The sequence below is a fragment of the Coregonus clupeaformis genome, chromosome 35, assembly GCF_020615455.1.
Source record: "Coregonus clupeaformis isolate EN_2021a chromosome 35, ASM2061545v1, whole genome shotgun sequence".
NCBI lineage: Eukaryota > Metazoa > Chordata > Actinopteri > Salmoniformes > Salmonidae > Coregonus > Coregonus clupeaformis.
Window position 1 is genome coordinate 14,495,456 of NC_059226.1, and position 16,870 is coordinate 14,512,325.

The 16,870-nt window shown below is 42.4% G+C and overlaps 3 protein-coding genes across 5 annotated transcripts in view; all 3 read left to right on the forward strand.

Moving 5' to 3' along the window:
* Window positions 1–5,190, forward strand: part of LOC121551727 (integrin alpha-3-like) — a 44,113-nt gene extending 38,923 nt beyond the window's left edge. Inside the window, exons 13-26 of one of the 2 annotated variants that reach the window (XM_045210865.1) lie at window positions 213–359; window positions 632–735; window positions 956–1,124; window positions 1,546–1,629; window positions 1,763–1,842; window positions 1,987–2,064; window positions 2,203–2,305; window positions 2,390–2,566; window positions 2,818–2,937; window positions 3,158–3,271; window positions 3,398–3,496; window positions 3,710–3,835; window positions 4,068–4,235; window positions 4,731–4,818. In XM_045210865.1, coding sequence (XP_045066800.1) covers window positions 213–359; window positions 632–735; window positions 956–1,124; window positions 1,546–1,629; window positions 1,763–1,842; window positions 1,987–2,064; window positions 2,203–2,305; window positions 2,390–2,566; window positions 2,818–2,937; window positions 3,158–3,271; window positions 3,398–3,496; window positions 3,710–3,835; window positions 4,068–4,175 — 1,509 coding nt within the window. In that variant the 3' untranslated portion in view covers window positions 4,176–4,235; window positions 4,731–4,818. Of the gene's footprint in view, window positions 1–212; window positions 360–631; window positions 736–955; window positions 1,125–1,545; window positions 1,630–1,762; window positions 1,843–1,986; window positions 2,065–2,202; window positions 2,306–2,389; window positions 2,567–2,817; window positions 2,938–3,157; window positions 3,272–3,397; window positions 3,497–3,709; window positions 3,836–4,067; window positions 4,236–4,730 lie in introns of both variants that reach the window. The other variant, XM_045210864.1, reaches the window with a different exon arrangement.
* Window positions 5,191–6,999: 1,809 nt separating this feature from the next.
* LOC121550658 (coiled-coil domain-containing protein 103) lies at window positions 7,000–15,142 on the forward strand. Of its 2 annotated transcripts, none has more exons than XM_041863006.2 (7): window positions 7,000–7,580; window positions 8,473–8,673; window positions 10,120–10,244; window positions 10,384–12,889; window positions 13,733–13,879; window positions 14,077–14,215; window positions 14,591–15,142. In XM_041863006.2, the coding sequence occupies exons 5-7, from the start codon at window positions 13,734–13,736 to the stop codon at window positions 15,140–15,142; spliced, it is 837 nt and encodes a 278-aa protein (XP_041718940.1). In that variant the 5' UTR covers window positions 7,000–7,580; window positions 8,473–8,673; window positions 10,120–10,244; window positions 10,384–12,889; window position 13,733. The 2 variants fall into 2 exon arrangements, with proteins under 2 accessions (XP_041718940.1, XP_041718941.1); XM_041863007.2 differs by having other exon boundaries at window positions 8,541–8,673.
* Window positions 15,143–15,464: 322 nt separating this feature from the next.
* On the forward strand, window positions 15,465–16,788 carry LOC121550657 (Ig-like V-type domain-containing protein FAM187A). Its single transcript, XM_041863003.2, has one exon. It carries the CDS (start codon window positions 15,474–15,476, stop codon window positions 16,767–16,769), a length of 1,296 nt encoding a protein of 431 aa, XP_041718937.2. The 5' UTR covers window positions 15,465–15,473; the 3' UTR covers window positions 16,770–16,788.
* The last annotated feature ends 82 nt before the right edge of the window (window positions 16,789–16,870 follow it).

The window sequence follows — 16,870 nt, forward strand, 5'->3', positions numbered from 1 at the left end:
CCTGGGGTCCAAACACATTAAGGCACTTACATTACATATAAAACAAAAGATAAAACAGTACATCATATAACATTATTACACCACTATATATCTACAATGCAAAATGTAAAATACCACCATACAACAATATTACAATGTAGGTGTGTGTAAATTGGGTGTGCTAGCACTTGTGTGTGTGTTACCCTAACCATGTCTCGCTGTCTGTCCTGTAGAGTCCCATCCGAGACAAGGTGGAGCCCGTAGTCTTCTCCCTAAACGTGTCCCTCCATGAGGGGCATCCCAAAGCCCGGCAGTCCCTGCAGAACCTGGATGCCTTCCCTGTGCTCAGTGAGGGAAAGGCCAGCCTTGTCAAAAAGGAGGTTAGACCTAATGTTTACTGAGTGAATGATTGATACCAAGGTGTGACTACTCATAATACTGTTTTGAAAGTTCCCCTTGACACAGAATCTCCACTTCACTATTTGTGTGTGTGCGCATCTTCAGTTACTGCCCACGCTTTGTACACTGGGGTATGTTGATAGTGTGCAGGATGAAAAGAATATTAGCTCTATAGAGAATAAGTATACTTGCTTTTAACTTCTCTCTCTCCCTCCCCTCTTTCTCTATCCCTCTCCCTCCCTCCCTCCCACAGATTCACTTCCAGAAGGCCTGTGGCCTGGACAATAAGTGCCAGAGTAACCTGCAGATGAAGGCAGAGTTTGCCAATACCAATGAAGAGCAGACACCTTTCCCCAGGTACAGTCATCAGAGGTCAGGGATCAAAGGTCATGACTAGAGGTATAGGAGGGATAGTTCAAAGTGTCATCAACTATATGATTGGTGGCTTGAGAGGAACGTAAACCATAGAGGTTGACTTTGAATAATGTAAGTTGTTTTTAGAGTGACCAAGACATCAAATCAAAGAGAAAATCTAATCTTTGTTAACTCTGTGTTTGTTGTGAATCTCCCTGTACAGCCATGACGGTCACCAGGTCCTCCAGTACAGCGCCAGTGTCAAGAAGGTCCTGTTGGTCGTGGATGTGACCAACTTCCAGTCGCCAGGGCAACCGGCGGAGGACGCTCACAACGCCATGCTCAATGTCACCATTCCCCCGTCGCTGATCTACTCTGGCGTTCGCTCAAAGGTAAGCCTGCTATGCTGTGCTACTCTGGTGTCGCTCTATGGTGTAATAGGGTGAACTTGCCCCTAGACGCTGATCTTGGGTCAGTTTAGCATATTCTCTACTAATGGTTAAGGTTAGGATTGAGGGTGGGGAAGCTGATCCTAGATCTGTACCTAGGGGAAACTTCACCCCGGAGCCTCTATTGTGGTGTGTAACAGAGCTAATTAGCTAGAAGGCTAACAGGACTTCTATCACTCCCATTGTTTTGCACGCGACAATGCTAATGCTAAGCTATGGGTAAGTAAACAAACACATATTTTTGGTTCCTGACTGATTGGGGATTTATATAGATACGATTACTTGCTTGTTGTCCCAAAAATGACTACCGGTAGTTCCTCTTCAGCTTCTCTCTCCTCATGAAATGGTTGCCTATGTTCCACAGAGCAACAGCCCAGTCATTGAGTGTTCAGCAGAGGACCTGGTTCTACTGTGTGAGCTGGGGAACCCTTTCACCAGCAACCAGAGGGTAGGTTCTAGTTAAACTGGTACTGTCCACTACTTCTATTGGACCCCAGTGGATAGAATACAAGCTGGATGGGAGCATGGTACCATATATAGGGTTTTAAATGTGGATTTCTACCACCCCTTCTCTTTTCCAGGCTCAGGTCCTGATCACCTTTGAGACGTCTAAGATCAATCTGGACACCAGAGAGATCCGGTCCACACTGCAGCTCTCCACGTAAATGTCCCTCTCTTCTATGTACACTACCTACTGTCATTACCTACATACATCATCCCTCATCACAGCATTGCTTCTGGAGTGGTTCAATACCCAGCTACAATCATCTGTGACATTGAATTGCTTCTCTACCTTTGTCCTCAGATTGAGTAAACAGAGCAATCTACAACCGCTGCCTCTTCTCATGGTGGTGGAGTATACACTAGAGACGTCTTTTGAACTGTAGGTTATTGGTTTCTAGTCATTTTAAGGGTATGTTTTGATTATAGGCATTAGGTAGCACCATACTTCATGTGGTAAAAGGGTCAATTGTTTACCTTGTCACAGGGATCTGATTCAGTGTTACTGCCTCTCTTCTAGTGCCCAGTACACAGGTCGCACTCACTTCAGTGGGGATGTCATGGGAGAATCGGGCATGAAGACTGCCAGCGACGTTGGAAGTCATGTAGAGTTCACATTTAAGGTAAAAAATAGTTTTTTTCAACTTAGAAATCAATCCTTGCTAGCATCTCTGAAGATCCTAATAAACATCTTCCTCTCCTCATAGGTGAATGTTATTGGGAAGCCACTGGGTAACCTTGGAAACCTGGAGGTGGAGTTTGATTGGCCCTGGGAGGTAGCCAATGGCAAGTGGCTGCTGTACCTGATGGAGATCCAGACCAAAGGGACGTCAGACTCTCACTGTGTGCCTCCTGGAGACATCGTCAACCCACTCAACCTCACGGTAAACCTGTTGGAGTATTATCAGGGCTATTTCAGTTGGGTTTTGTTTATTCAGAATCCCAGTAGCTGGTATATTAGCGTCCATGTGTTCCTAATGTTATGGTTTCAGATGGAAATCTCAACTTCAGGTCCACAGTTGATCAAGTTTTTGTCAATATAACACCTAAAAACCAGCTACTTTTAAGTGCCAATACTATAACACTGTGAGTTATGATGTCTGTGCCTTTTTCTCTGGTCTCCTTTTCCTCATAGTTACCAGAGAGCAAAGCCAGGAGGAGGAGGCGAGAGGAGGGCTCCACAGAGGAGGGGCACCCAAGAGAACCCAAGGCTTCCATCAATCTGAAGGGAACTCGCAAGAAGTCCTTTAAACTGGTGAGGGCCGTCCCCACCATCTTATACATAAGCCTATGACCTGAAGCATTGAATTGTCTTCCTGAGCCAATGCCCAGGCTTTGGCTTAGTGGGCTAATGCTCTCCTCTGGTGAGCAGGAGACCTGGGTTTGAACCCTGTCGGTCACATTATGCACTCAACTGAAATATGTATGCCCAAATGGTGTTCTGGTGCTAACTCCCTTTCAACTGTTGTCTGTAGGACTGTGTCACGGGCACTGCTCACTGTGTGAAATTCATCTGCCCTCTCCACAACATGAACAACACTGCAACAATAATTGTCAGGGCCAGAGTGTGGAACAGCACCATGCTGGAGGTAAAGTCACCAAAGCACAGTGGTCTAGTCTTAATGTGAACTTTCTCCTCAACTTCATTAGAGTGAATCCACATGAATGGAATGGGTGTACCAATAAAGTCCTGTATATGTGTTGTGTTTCCATAGGACTACAGGGAAGCGTGGCGGGTGACAGTGAATGGCAAGGCCACACTGAAACTGGTCACAGACAAACCCACCATCAGGATGAACACTAAGAGCACAGAGGTAATAACACCATACTATTCGTACTATAATAAAAGCTAGGCTATATCCATACTAATTTAAAGGTCATTTCCATGATGATTGCTGTTTGATGACGATGATGATAGTTGATATATGATAGAGGAGGAATATACATAACGATATTGACGATACGTTTTTACATATAGCGTAAATGCAGACATAGTTAATGTCCTCTGTTTGATATCCCCTGTGGAGTTCACCCTGGATATAGACCCAGAGCTGGGGGAGGAGGCTCCGTACCAGGTCCCCCTGTGGATCATCATTGTGTCTGCTGTCGCTGGGGTCCTCCTTCTGGCCTTCATCATCCTCCTCATGTGGAAGGTAATTATAATGGTCTGCCAGTTAGGTCCAATTGAACAAATAACCTGCCCTGACGTTAGCAGCAAGAGGAGAATGGAGATTAAATTTCACCTCCAACAACAAATCCACGCAAACTGTTAGATGACACGGGTACCGCGAGACTTCTACTATCCACTGGTTCAAAAGGTCCACCTTTTTGGATCCACAATGGATCCTGTTTGACTTGTTATTCTGACCGCCTTCCCCTCCTCAGTGTGGCTTCTTCAGGAGGGCCAGCACCAGGGAGATGTACGAGGCCAAGGCCCAGAAAGCTGAGATGAAGACCCAGCCGTCGGAGGTGGAGAGGCTGACTGAAGAGTAGTGAGGCTGGGGGAGGGAGGTCCCCCTGTGGGCCTCTGGAACAATGCACTGGGTTTCCTGGGTAAAATAATAGTCCTTCCGTCTGTGACTCCTTGCAGCTTCTAATGGCTTTTTGCAGCTTGCAGTGACTTTCCTTAACTTCAGTCTTTCCTTCTTGCTGTCAAATTAACAATTTTTTAAGGGTTTCTCTTAATCAAGAGTATCTATCCACAGGGGAAACAGCATTTCAGAGGCTTTGACTTCTCTGATTGACTTTTATATGTTTATTTAACTATTTTCCCATTGCTAACTATTTAGTCTCTTCCCCTAACTAGCCAGCTTTGCAGAGCTTGAGTCTGTTGGTTGTGTGGTGATTTTATCATTTATTTCACATGTATCATGATACCCGTGATTACATTAGAAAGATGTAAAGTATCAAAACAACAGTAGGACTGATATTGCCTCCAATAATGATACTGGTGGCACCAATGTAGAAATACTTATAATAAGAACATGCTAATACCAAAGTCTACACTTTTCAAATGTTCACTTTGTGTCGTATACCATCGTCCCACAGTGTGGATTTTTCAAGCGGCCCAACCACTTCAAGATGACGCCAACACACCAGGGAGTGAAGATTGGCAAAGAGGAGCGCTACCAGGTAAACGAGGGATTCCTCATCGAGGAGCCAAACCCCAATAAAAAAAAGAAGCACTGGATCACAAACTGGACTGAAATACAGCATTACTACTGACTGATGCCTTCAACACTCCCACTACTCTTATTGAGAAACTCTATCTCAGTATGCACTGGCTGGGCGCAAGTCTGGATTTGTGGACATTATTGGGAACAGGACTGATGGTGTTATGACTGACACATTCCTTATAGTTTACAAGATTGAATGCTCTGGACCAAAATGTTATTTTCTAGAATTGTACTTTTAATGTTAGTTGTTTTGATGTCAACAAGAATATACACTGAGTGTACCAAACATTAGGATCACCTTCCTAATATTTTGCCCTCAGAACAGCCTCAATTCGTCGGGGCATGGACTCCACAAGGTGTCGAAAGCGTTCCACAGGGATGCTGGCCCATGTTGACTCCAATGCTTCCCACAGTTGTGTCAAGTTGGCTGGATGTCCTTTGGGTGGTGGACCATTCTTGATACACACTGGAAACTGTTGAGCGTGAAAAACCCAGCAGCGTTGCAGTTCTTGACACAAACTGGTGTGCCTGGCACCTACTACCATACCCCGTTCAAAGGCACTTTAATATTTTGTCTTGCCCATTCACCCTCTGAATGGCACTCATACACAATCCATGTCTCAAGGCTTAAAAATCCTTCTTTAACCTGTCTCCTCCCCTTCATCTAGACTGATTTAAGTGGATTTAACAAGTGAAATCAATAAGGGATCATAGCATTCACCTGGTCAGTCTATGTCATGGAATGTTTTGTATACAGTAAATGTGCTTTTTTGTATGTGGATTGTAAAAGACTAATTTGAAACTAGTTTTGCTAAAAGCGCTTTATTTTTCATCTTTTGATTTGATCTTTCCAAATGGAACAGACTGATATTTGCACATGTCCTGTCTTTGTGTACTGTGGTTTGAATATAAATGCTTTCAAAACTATTTTTAAACTATGCTTTTAAACTATTACGTGATTTGTTTACAGGCATTTTCTGATGTATTATACTGTATGAGCCCAAGTTAAGTGATGGATGTAAATGTGCCAATAGAAAGTACAGTATGTTTGATCCCAGTGACCTAATTCTGAGGAATGGATCAGAGATCAACTAATAGAGTGGTTGACACAGTAGTGTTCCAAGCCACTACTACCACTCATCAACCAAGAAGAACGGAACATTGAGAAGTTTCAATCACAGAGAACCATGAGATTGGGGTAATTTCAAAACGTTCAATGTACATGCATTGTAAACAATAGGTCTAATGGTTGGGCGCTGTCTGATTGCTTTGTTTGTGTGTATTCTGTCAAATAATATGATAAATATAGAGAGTAGGACTATAATTTCAGAACTCTCCCCTAACTATCAATGGCATACACCAAATTAATTTGGGACTGGGAGCACTGTGCTTGGCTGTTGACTGTATATGTCTTTGTTTGTATGTGACATAGTGAAAGTAGGCATTCCCACATGAAAAAATACTATAGTATACTATGTTATAAATACTACGGTATTCACTCAAGTGTTTTTGAGGACTTTACTGTAGTATTCACTGTAGTGTTTACTGTAGTATTTACAGTTAACTATAGTATAAATATTGTAGTATATAAAATAGTAGTTAATGTAGTGTTTTTGCACATTGTAGTATACTTTAGTATTTACTGTAGTGTTTTTGCAGACTGTAGTATACTGTAGTATGTACTGTGGTGTTTTTGCAGGCATTACTGTAGTATTTACCATAGTGTTTTTGTTTTATTATCTTTTACAAAGAAGCGGAGGCTTTCTCCTTCAGGAAACCTACTAGAGCACTACTAAATGTTCCATAACCTATAGGTAGGTAGGACTGGGATATGAATGGATAGTAACCTGTAGGGAACACAATATATGGTCCATATTTGGTATGTAGGTTTCTAATTTATGGGTGGCACAAATCGCGATATGGGGGAAGGGAATACGTATATGCAATTTAAATACTGTAGCATTTACTGTAGTTCAAAAAGTGTAGTGTTTTTGCAGACTAGTGTTTTTACATACATTACTGTAGTATTTTACAGTATACTACAACATTCTATAGTAAGTTCTACACATGATCAAGGGATACTAAAGTGTGTAGTATAGTATACTACAGTTTACTATAGAATTGTATTGCAAGTACTGTAGTATTCTATAGTAAGTAAGTACTGTAGTAATCTATAGTAAACTGTGGTATTTTTTCATGTGGGTTGCTTAAAAAAAACGTATCAAGTGTGAGCCTACAAAGCTCCCTATAGGACAGTTATTAACAGCTGGTAAGTGGCGTGGGAATTGGGGGCCAATTGCCTGAGTGCAGTTTAACGCTGTTCTGTTGTCTGTTTGTACTTATTTGTATGTATATACTCAACCATGATGGTTCCATTCATTATTGTTTTTTCTGTTGCCTACTTCTGTATCTCATTTATATTAAAGTATTTTTACATGCTGTATGTCCTTTCTACACTATAATTTATAACACTGGAATCAAAACTGCTAGTTGATATACAGGGGACCTTTATTGTGAAGGCTCAACGTACATACATTTCACCAGAAGTGATTCCCCAGTCAGAGGTTCGAGCTAACTAGTTTGTTTACATTGAGAGGTATCTTAAATTATCTTTGAGGAAATATTGAAAGTTTATGAAAATTGTCACGAAATTACCTTGTCTTGGTGTCAACTGTGCTGTGTGGACAGTGACCGCGCAGAGGAGACCACACACACTTTGGAGGTAGGATCAAGTTAGCCTGACTAGTTAGCTAACGGTAGCTAGTTAACATCATATAATTTTAGCAGACGCTCTTATCCAGAACGATTTACAGGAGCAATTAGGGTTAAGTGTCTTGCTCAAGGGCACATCGACAGATTGTTCACCTAGTCGGCTCTGGGATTAGAACCAGCGACCTTTCGGTTACTAGCACAACGCTCTTAACCACTAAGCTACCTGCCGCCCACATATCGCTGTTAACATTTCTTTGTTACATCTAGGCCTATCTCCCTATTGCAAAAATATAACAATACACTGTAAAAAACGATGTATTCACAGACTTGTAATAGCTACAGCTAAAGTTAGCTAGCTAACTAGTAGATCTGGTCTATCGCGCGACAAGTTAACAGCAATAAGTTACCTCTGAGTCTGCGCTCTGTCGCCTTTAACCCTCCCGTTGTCCTAGGGTGAAAATGACGCGCCACTGTGTTGAACCAACTTTATGTAATTTTAAATTTTTTGGATCATTTGTGAGAAGGAGGCAGTGATACTTTCTTTAAAGTCTCACTGCCTCCTTCTCACAAATGATCCCAAAAAAATAAAAATTTAATAAAGTTGGTTCAACACAGTGGCGGGTCATTTTGACCCTAGGACAACGGGAGGGTAAAAAAAAAACTATGTTTACTGACTGGTATTAATATACTTTACTTAAGTAACTCACCACAGTTAAGTTGTTGCTATATTGCAGGCAAACCTTTCTCTGAATGCATCAATGACTGTTTATGAAGTTATACATAGTAGACGACTAGCTCTGGTCTATGCGCATGCTTTGGATGTACGTGCAGCTTGCAGTGCATATCCGTTGCATGTGCGTGGACCAGAATTTGATACAAACTTGGCTAATCTTTTCTAACAGACTCTCTTGCCTGATTACTATGACCACACTTTGTGCTCATACCAACCACTGGGAGAAACACATTTCAGATCCTCCCTGAAGTTGAAACTGTGCTCTGAGGAAGAAGTCCACAAGTGGTTGAACGACTTCCAGAGATCATCAGGCTTGACTTGGAGGAAGTCAAAGACCTATCCCAATGATGACGGGAGTAACAAGAATAGAGTAAGTTCCTCCCTTCTAATGTATCATACAGCTTATAGCAGGGTGATTCCTCATGAAACTAGAACAAAACAGGACAATGATTTTGGGGATTTTCACGAAATGTAATCCATAGAAGGGTCATTTGGAGGAAGGATTTTTTTACATATATTTGACATTTGTATCTTAAAGCACAATTGAGAAATAATTAATTGAAATTGGAACATTTGTGACATTTTGGTCTTACCCAGGCCTCATAAGACACCATAATGTGTCTGTAGGTGCTACAAAGCAAAAATGTGTCTCATATGAAGCGTTGCCGCTTGCTCATTAATGTGAGTAGTATTTTGATTTCAATAACAAAAATACTTACATTAATTTATGAATATTGACAAATATAAACAAGAGTATTGGAAATTTACCATTTTAGATTCGGCAAATGTTTCAATATATCGTTGAACATAATATAGGCTACTCTACGGGCAAATCAAAGTTCCAGAGTGGGATCTCTGCTAGTTTTGGAGTTCCAATTTGTAAGCGTTACCAACAGTGAATGTGAAAGTGGATATAAATGTCGCCCTCTGCCGGTGATTTGCAGGATGTGCAATGATACAATTAAAAAGAGGGCTGTGTTTGCCTACAATGCCGATTTCTTTGTATAAAATGGGCCATAACTTTAAAACTAGCAGAGATCGATGTTTTTGTAATATTAATGTTAAAAATGTTTTATTAAAATCTCAATACTACTCATATTACAGAGCAAGCATAAAAGCTTAATATGACACCAACCTTTCCTTTGTATCACATACAGATTAAACATTATGGAGTCTTAAAGAAAAATTTGTAAGTCGCTCTGGATAAGAGCGTCTGCTAAATGACGTAAATGTAAAAAAGAAAACTGTTTTTTTTTATTGTAAAATGCAGTGAAATGTGTTGTTTTACAGTCGGTCATAGTAGGATGGGGTCCTGGAGCAACATTTAGGCAAATTAGGGTTAAGTGCCTTGCTCAGGGACACATCGGCAGAGTTTTCACCTTGACAGCTCAGGTATTCAAACCAGCAACCTTTCGGTTACTGGCTCAACGCTCTAACCGCTAGGCTACCTGCCACCCTAAAGGTAAGGCCAAAATGTCACAAATGTTCCAACTTCAATTAATTATTTCTCAATTATGCTTTAAGATACACATATCAAATATAGCTCAACCATCCTTCCTCCAAAGGTTCCTTCTATGGGTTACATTTTGTGAAAATTCAAAAAATCTTGGTCCTGTTTTGTGAGGAATCGCCCTATAGCCTCGTGTGGTCGTCATTCCAAATCCCGTATCGTTCACTTGACTATTGAAACATGAGAAGCCTGGGCTTCCAAGGCTATACAACTTACAATAAAACGTAATCAGAGTAAGAAAGAGTAAGTTGGCCCATGTTAAAAAAACATCAATTGAAATTAATATTTGATTTACATCTTCTATAGGTGGACCTAAGATGCCAGCATAATACAAGCTCCATTTCAGCCAGAAGTACCAAAAACACTTGTTGTGGTGCAATAATGTACCTCATCCTGAAGAGGGCCATTCATACCCAACAAAGAGAATCAAGGTTAGTAATACAAGTGCAATACAATTTACCCACACTATCATAAGACAAAACAAAGTTATTAAGTAGGCCTAATAGTTATGAAGTTCCTGTTTTCAGAAAGTAGCTTGAAATTCTCTTATTTTTATCCCATTCATTGTAGGTCTGCAGATCCCCATATGAAAGCAGGTTACCTCTTTCATGTCTGTCTACGGAACAACTACAATCACAGTCTGACAAGTGCTGAGGTGCTGAAGAGGAGAGATGTGTCAGCGGACACCATTGAGAAATTGACAAAGCTGTTTGAAATAAGCCACTCTCCTTCATCAGCTCTAAAAACGATCAAATATGAGTTGCAAGTGGAGTATGGAGACAACCATGTGCATGCCTCTGTGGACCGCTCCATTTGCCCCGACCTTCAGTTCTGCTACAAGTCAGTGGCTTGACACACTTGAACTTCTGATTCATAAAGTGTATTTAAATGCTATCACCAGAAATAGTATGCTTTAGGTGTGTTCCTCATTTGTCCATTACAAATTGTACATCGCATGTAGAGAAGAGGATTGATGATTCTAACAAGCATCTGGATAACTGCAATGAAGAAGAATGTTCACCAGAATGCTATGTTTTCGGTATGTTCCTCAATAACTGAATAAATCAAAAATGTCGCAACATTATCCCTGACAGGCAATATAGAAGACTAACAATCTGGTTGTTTGATAGTTGTAATTCTCTCCTCCTTCATTAGACTGTGGTAGCGTGTCTTAGGACACCGTTGAAATCGAGTGTGCTCCAGCTTCTGATGTAAACGGCTCAGGTAAATCTACAATGTCACAACAACATATCTGATATCAAGTGAAGGGCTCCAATTGAAGACTGTATACCTATAACTCATTTGGTAATCTGAATGATGGTTGTAATTCTAAAACTATGGCTGTAATGGAAGAGTGGATGGAGATCTTTGAAGACCTCAAAAAGAAGATGAGGGAGGATCCTGTGAGTTTCAGGCCTGCAGTAGAATCCTTCGTTTCCAGCTTCAAGAAGATGAAAACAGACTGAACTCATAGCCGCACCATCAAACTTTGGCAAAACCAACCCTGGACCAACAGCAAAGTTTCGCCGGGGACGGGCACGCCCCGCAAAGAGCTCCATAGGAGAGCATGGACATGGCACATGTAGCTGGAACAGGAAGGCAACCCATTCAATGTCTCAGTGTATGGAATAACACATGGACATTGGGAGTACTACACAAAAAAAGCAAGTCAACATCAGTGGCCCCCTGTGCCCATCATCCACCTGCGTACCATCTGTGTCCTCCAGTGCACTAGCGCTCTGCCCTCAAACACCACCCATCTGCCTGCCAGCTCTAGGTATCCTCCGCCTTAAACACAACCAGTGGCTATTTCAATGCATTGTGGCCGCTCCAACACCAGACCCAGTGGCTATTTCAATGTATAGCATTCTTGCATTTTGGTTTTACGTTCATTCAATGTAAGACGTTTCTGCAATTCCATGTTGAAGGACCAGCAGCAGTTGTAGGCCTACAGGCCTATACAATCACTGAACCAAAACAGTAGTTGTCATGACTTTGCTGAGTCTTAAATATAAAAAGCATTTATTTTTGTATATACTGGTATATGTTGTTCATCAAGTTGTGTCCTTTTTATGTTGAACAAATGCAAGAATAGCATTCTAATGATGGGTTGTAACAGCCACACAATTACATGTTTTATTAAATGTTTATTTGTACATTTAAAAATATATATCATATGTAATATATCCTCATGAGAACCAGCAAAAAAATACGTTATTTTTGATTACATCACATTAATGTTTGGGGTGAAATAATTCGGACTTGGTTAGTAAATGTGTACAGTAAAAAACAGTTAGCACACCCTGATGTCCACTACATTAGACATTTATAAACAAGCTCTTATTTAGCTCTTACTTAATGTGAAGAAATTATTACACTTTTTGTTTTACTCCCCAATCTATTCCTGAGATTTTTCCTCACTAAAAACAATTCTTATATCAAACTCACAAAAAAATATAATTACACATAAATTCGTTTTACCATGTGGTAATTGCGATTGGCAGCCAATTTGAAGAACCAGTAAGAGAAAGTTACCAATGTCACATCCCTGACACACACGTGATATCATTGAAAAGCCCAGAAACTCTCAAAGGTACAGGACTGAACACAGTAAAATGTATGACGTCAATGATACGGACCAAGAACCAATGTCCATTAGTGTGGACAAAAATGAATTGCTGGGTCTCAGGAGAAAGAGACATGTCGTTGGGGGACTTTTATTTTGAAGTTGTGTTACACATGACCTTTTCACACGGATCGTGCAATCCGGGTTCCTTGGAACGTCCCTACCCTAAAACCACAGATATAACAATACACATCTTTGCTAAAACCCTAACATTAACCCCTAACCCTTACCTAACCTTACCCTTACCTACATTTCAAGTTCCAACGATCCCGGATAGTACTTTTTTTCTTTTCTTACCCAGGTTGTCATGGTGACGACGTGTGTTTGAGGAAGGGGACACGGACTTGCAGCAAGAGCGTCAGGCAACAGCACAAACAACATACCAACAACAACGTCCAGATATTTAGATTGTTCATCAAAATAATACTAGCTAGCTAACCTAAAGCTCAGGTAAGTTCACCATCTCGCTTTCAATGAAAGAATGTAGTCTATAAAGGTTCCTATCTGGCAACATAGTTGGAGGAGTTGATTCTCCAAGCAGTTCTGAGACGTATAGCCTGAAGACCCAGCGATGTTGAATTGGATAGAATTTTATGTCTGGTATAAATAAGTGTTTGAATCAGGAACATTTCCTCTCAAGACCTCTTCAAGACAGAATGTTGAATAAAATATTATTTCACTTACTTTACCGGTTGTGCGCTTGGTCCTTTTGCATGTAGGAATGTAAGACATCCACAGAAATGTATATTTAAATCAACTTTTCAAAGCCCTGGTAAGTTAGTCCATTCAGATTTCTATCACCTGAAGCACGTGCACAAGATGAAAATACATGCACGGGACGCATTCATTCTTGCCAAGCTCGTGCACGTGTTTACCCACAAGGCAATCACTGGTTGATTCAACCGTTGTTTCCACATAATTTCAATAAAATTACATTGAACTAACGTGGAATAGATGTGAATTGACTTGATATCTGTGTCCAGTGGGTGCATGGTTCTGCATGCTTCAGGTGATAGAAATCTGAAGTCATTACCAGCGCATTGAAAAGTTGATTTAATTATAATTTCCTGTGGATATATTGTCTCACATTCCTACCTGCAGAAAGACCGCATGGATAACCGGTAAAGTAAGTTAAAATATCATTTTTTCCCAAACAAATATATGGCATTAATCTCAGACTGAACCCGAGGTACAGTGTCACAGTCTGATTGTCAGGCAATTCTGAGTACAGTGTCTGTGTCACAGAACTAAAAAGAGATTCCATAGGTTCACTGGTCGTGGCTTGTCTCACAGGATGGATGACTCTGCTGAGGTTATAAACTTCTCAGCGCTGGAGCGGGAGTTGCAGTCTGCTGTTGAAGCAGACAAGAAATATCAAAGAGAAAATGATGCAAAGTTTCGTGCTCTACACCAGAAGGTTGGAACTTATGAGGAGTTTAGGTGAGATGGCTAGGTTTATTCTCTTTTAATGTAATATCCTGCGCACTGTTGTTACAGAAATTAATAGACAACAAATGTACTGTATGTTTTTTCATCATTAAAAATGATGTCCCATTAGAAATGAAATGTTGTCTTGAAACAATGAAGTCCAGACAGCAGACAGTTTTATGGTTTGTTTTGACCTTCAAACCTCTCAGAGACATAGTCCTGGCATCCCACCTGAAACCACTGGACAGGAAGGATAAAGCTGGAGCTCCTCGCAAACAGCCCTGGAATGCCCTCGCCTCCACTGTCAAAGGACAGAACCAGACTAGCTGTGATGAAATAGGCCTAAAGGTTAGACTTCTGCCACCACACACCAACACAAACCTCTCCATTCTAATATCAGTGTTCTCCCCAAAAAATGTAAGAGTGGTGCTGCGCCACCTTGTGGACTGGCTGCGCCACTATGTAATTGAATTATATGTGTTATAATTTAAGGCCAGGCATCACACCATAATCGTTTTTTTTTTTCTCTAGATTGCCGTACTCAGCAGCACCACCTTGTTAAAAATCCTGGGGAAAACCCTGGATATGGACTCCTAGTTTTATATTAGACAACTTGTATTCATAGTATATGGCAGGGATGTTACCAAACAGGCATGCAAAGCATATTAACAGTCTCATTAAATTGGTAATTGACACACAATGTCTCCCAAATGTTATTTTAAGCCTCAGTTGTCAGAGTTCCAGCCCAAGACAGCGTCAGAGTTCAGCCGGGACTGGCGCAGGTTCAGCAGTGAAAACCCAGAGGATAAATACAGCCTCCTGCTCTCCCTAGGTGGAGAAGGCCTTCGGGACATCTTCAGGGCTGAAGTGGGGTTCGGCCTACTGGGGGAGTTCCTTGTGTTCCTATCCAGGGGTCTCCAGCCAGGGGATGAGGCTACGGTGATAGGGGTCCTGGAGGGGCTGTCCAAGACCCCCAGGTTTGGCCTCAATATGTCCTTCCTGAGCCGGGCTGAGAGGGAGGCATGTGGAGAGCTGTTTCAGAACCTGAGGAAAGCATCAGCAGCAGGGAATAGCAGTGTCAGAGGACCTGAAGATGATGTCATTGTCCATGGAAGTAATGTGGAAGAGATTAAAGAGGCACAAGATGATGAGGCAGAGACTCTGTGTCCAGGACCAGGACAGACCAGTGAGGCTGCCGGAGGAAGCAGTGATACTGAAACTTTAAATGGTATAATGCAGTTGTATGGGGTTCAAACTGTCTCTCCTCCTCAGTAAGAAACATTACACAAACCCATATTGGACTTATTGTTTTCAGAAATAACAATGACTGTTACTATACATTATAGAGCTTTATGTGGTTGCAAAAACTTTAATATCATTTGTTTGTTTGTTCTTTATTCTGAAATGTATAATATGTATAAGTTATATGAAGGACAATGTTCACTACAATGCAATGCAGTGTCAGAGTGAAATGACAATAACTACCATAGTAACCAGAGAATCTGTTTGTGGATCTCTGAACATTCTAGAACACGTAATGGCCCTTTCATAGCATATCTAGATAGACTAAGGATAACTTGAAGATGACAACGATGGGGCTAAGGACATGATGTTCCCTATAAAACACCTGTCCCTATTGCTACTCCTCCAGACCCTCTCTTTCTCCGTCCTGTCTGCCTATGAGGCCCCTGAAGACAAGGAGGACATTTTTGCCAGTAGGGCCTGTCCTGCCTTCCTTGTGTTTGACAACGCTGCCTATTTGGCTGACATGACCATAGAACTGCCCTGTCACTGTAAGCCTGAGGAGGCCCACTCTGTGGTGTGGTACTACCAAAAACAGCTGGGCAGCCCAGACACCAGGGCCCTCACTGACTTCCAGGGCACCTCTGTGGTAGACTCATCCAAAGTGGGCCGGGGAGGGGACCTCCGGAGCAGGTTCTCCATCCGCCTCTTCAGTCTGCTCATCTTCAGAGCCCAGAAGGAAGACTCGGGCCACTACCTCTGTGGGACGACCAAGGGTGACTTCTTCTATGGTTATGACGTGGACGTCCAAGAGGCTCACAGGGTGTCCTTTCCCTGGAGTCGTGCCCAAAGACGGGGGAGAGCAGCAGCAGCAGTGGCGGCTAGGGCGGCTTCGAGATCCAACCAGGATCTTCCACTCTACCAGGTGTTCACCAGCTTCTGGCCGTGGTCCGTGTGCGACCGCTGTGGCATCCGAGGTGAGCAGACACGCATAGGGCTCTGCTACGTGAAGACCGACTACCTCCACGTGCGCTACAGGCGGACATCTCCGACGGTGGCCTCTTGCGGCTCGTCTGCTGTGCCCCAGCGCTTTGGCCTCACCCAGGCCAACCACCAGGGGGCAGAGCTGGGGGTGCGGAGCTGCCAGGTCCCCTGCCCCCCCAGCTTCATCCCCCAGCCAGAACACCAGGCACTGCTGGAGTTCCTGGGCTACAATGAGCCAGCAGCGCCAGGAGTCCCTGTCTACTACCACAACCACCCAGTGGACACCCCACTCATCCTCTCCTGCCCTGGGGCCAAACCTCAGCACGCGGTAGCCTGGGACCAAGGCTCTAGGCCTCTGTACCGATCCCAGTACATGGAGGGCCTGAATGAGACCTCCCATCTCTTCATAGACACAGGCCACCACCTGCACTTCAGCCCAGCAACACAGGAGGACAGAGGGTCCTACTACTGCTGGATCCAGGGGAAGAGGGCTGCTCAGATCAGGCTGGGGGTGTACTACCGTCTGGGCCGCAAGCGTCTGCTCTCTGACCCTGAGTCTCTCTATGCCCTGAGGATTATTCTCCTCTGCTATGGGGGGATGACTGGGGTATTTGTTTTGATAGTGCTGTTGAAGTATACCTGGCGCACAGTAAGACCAAAAGTAGCCAAATACTAGAGATGTGCTTGACACTTGATGTGATTTGTTTTTGAGTTATTTTGAATAAATCATTTTGTGAAATGTAGAATTGTCTCCACTTCCAATTTGTCTAAATCTTA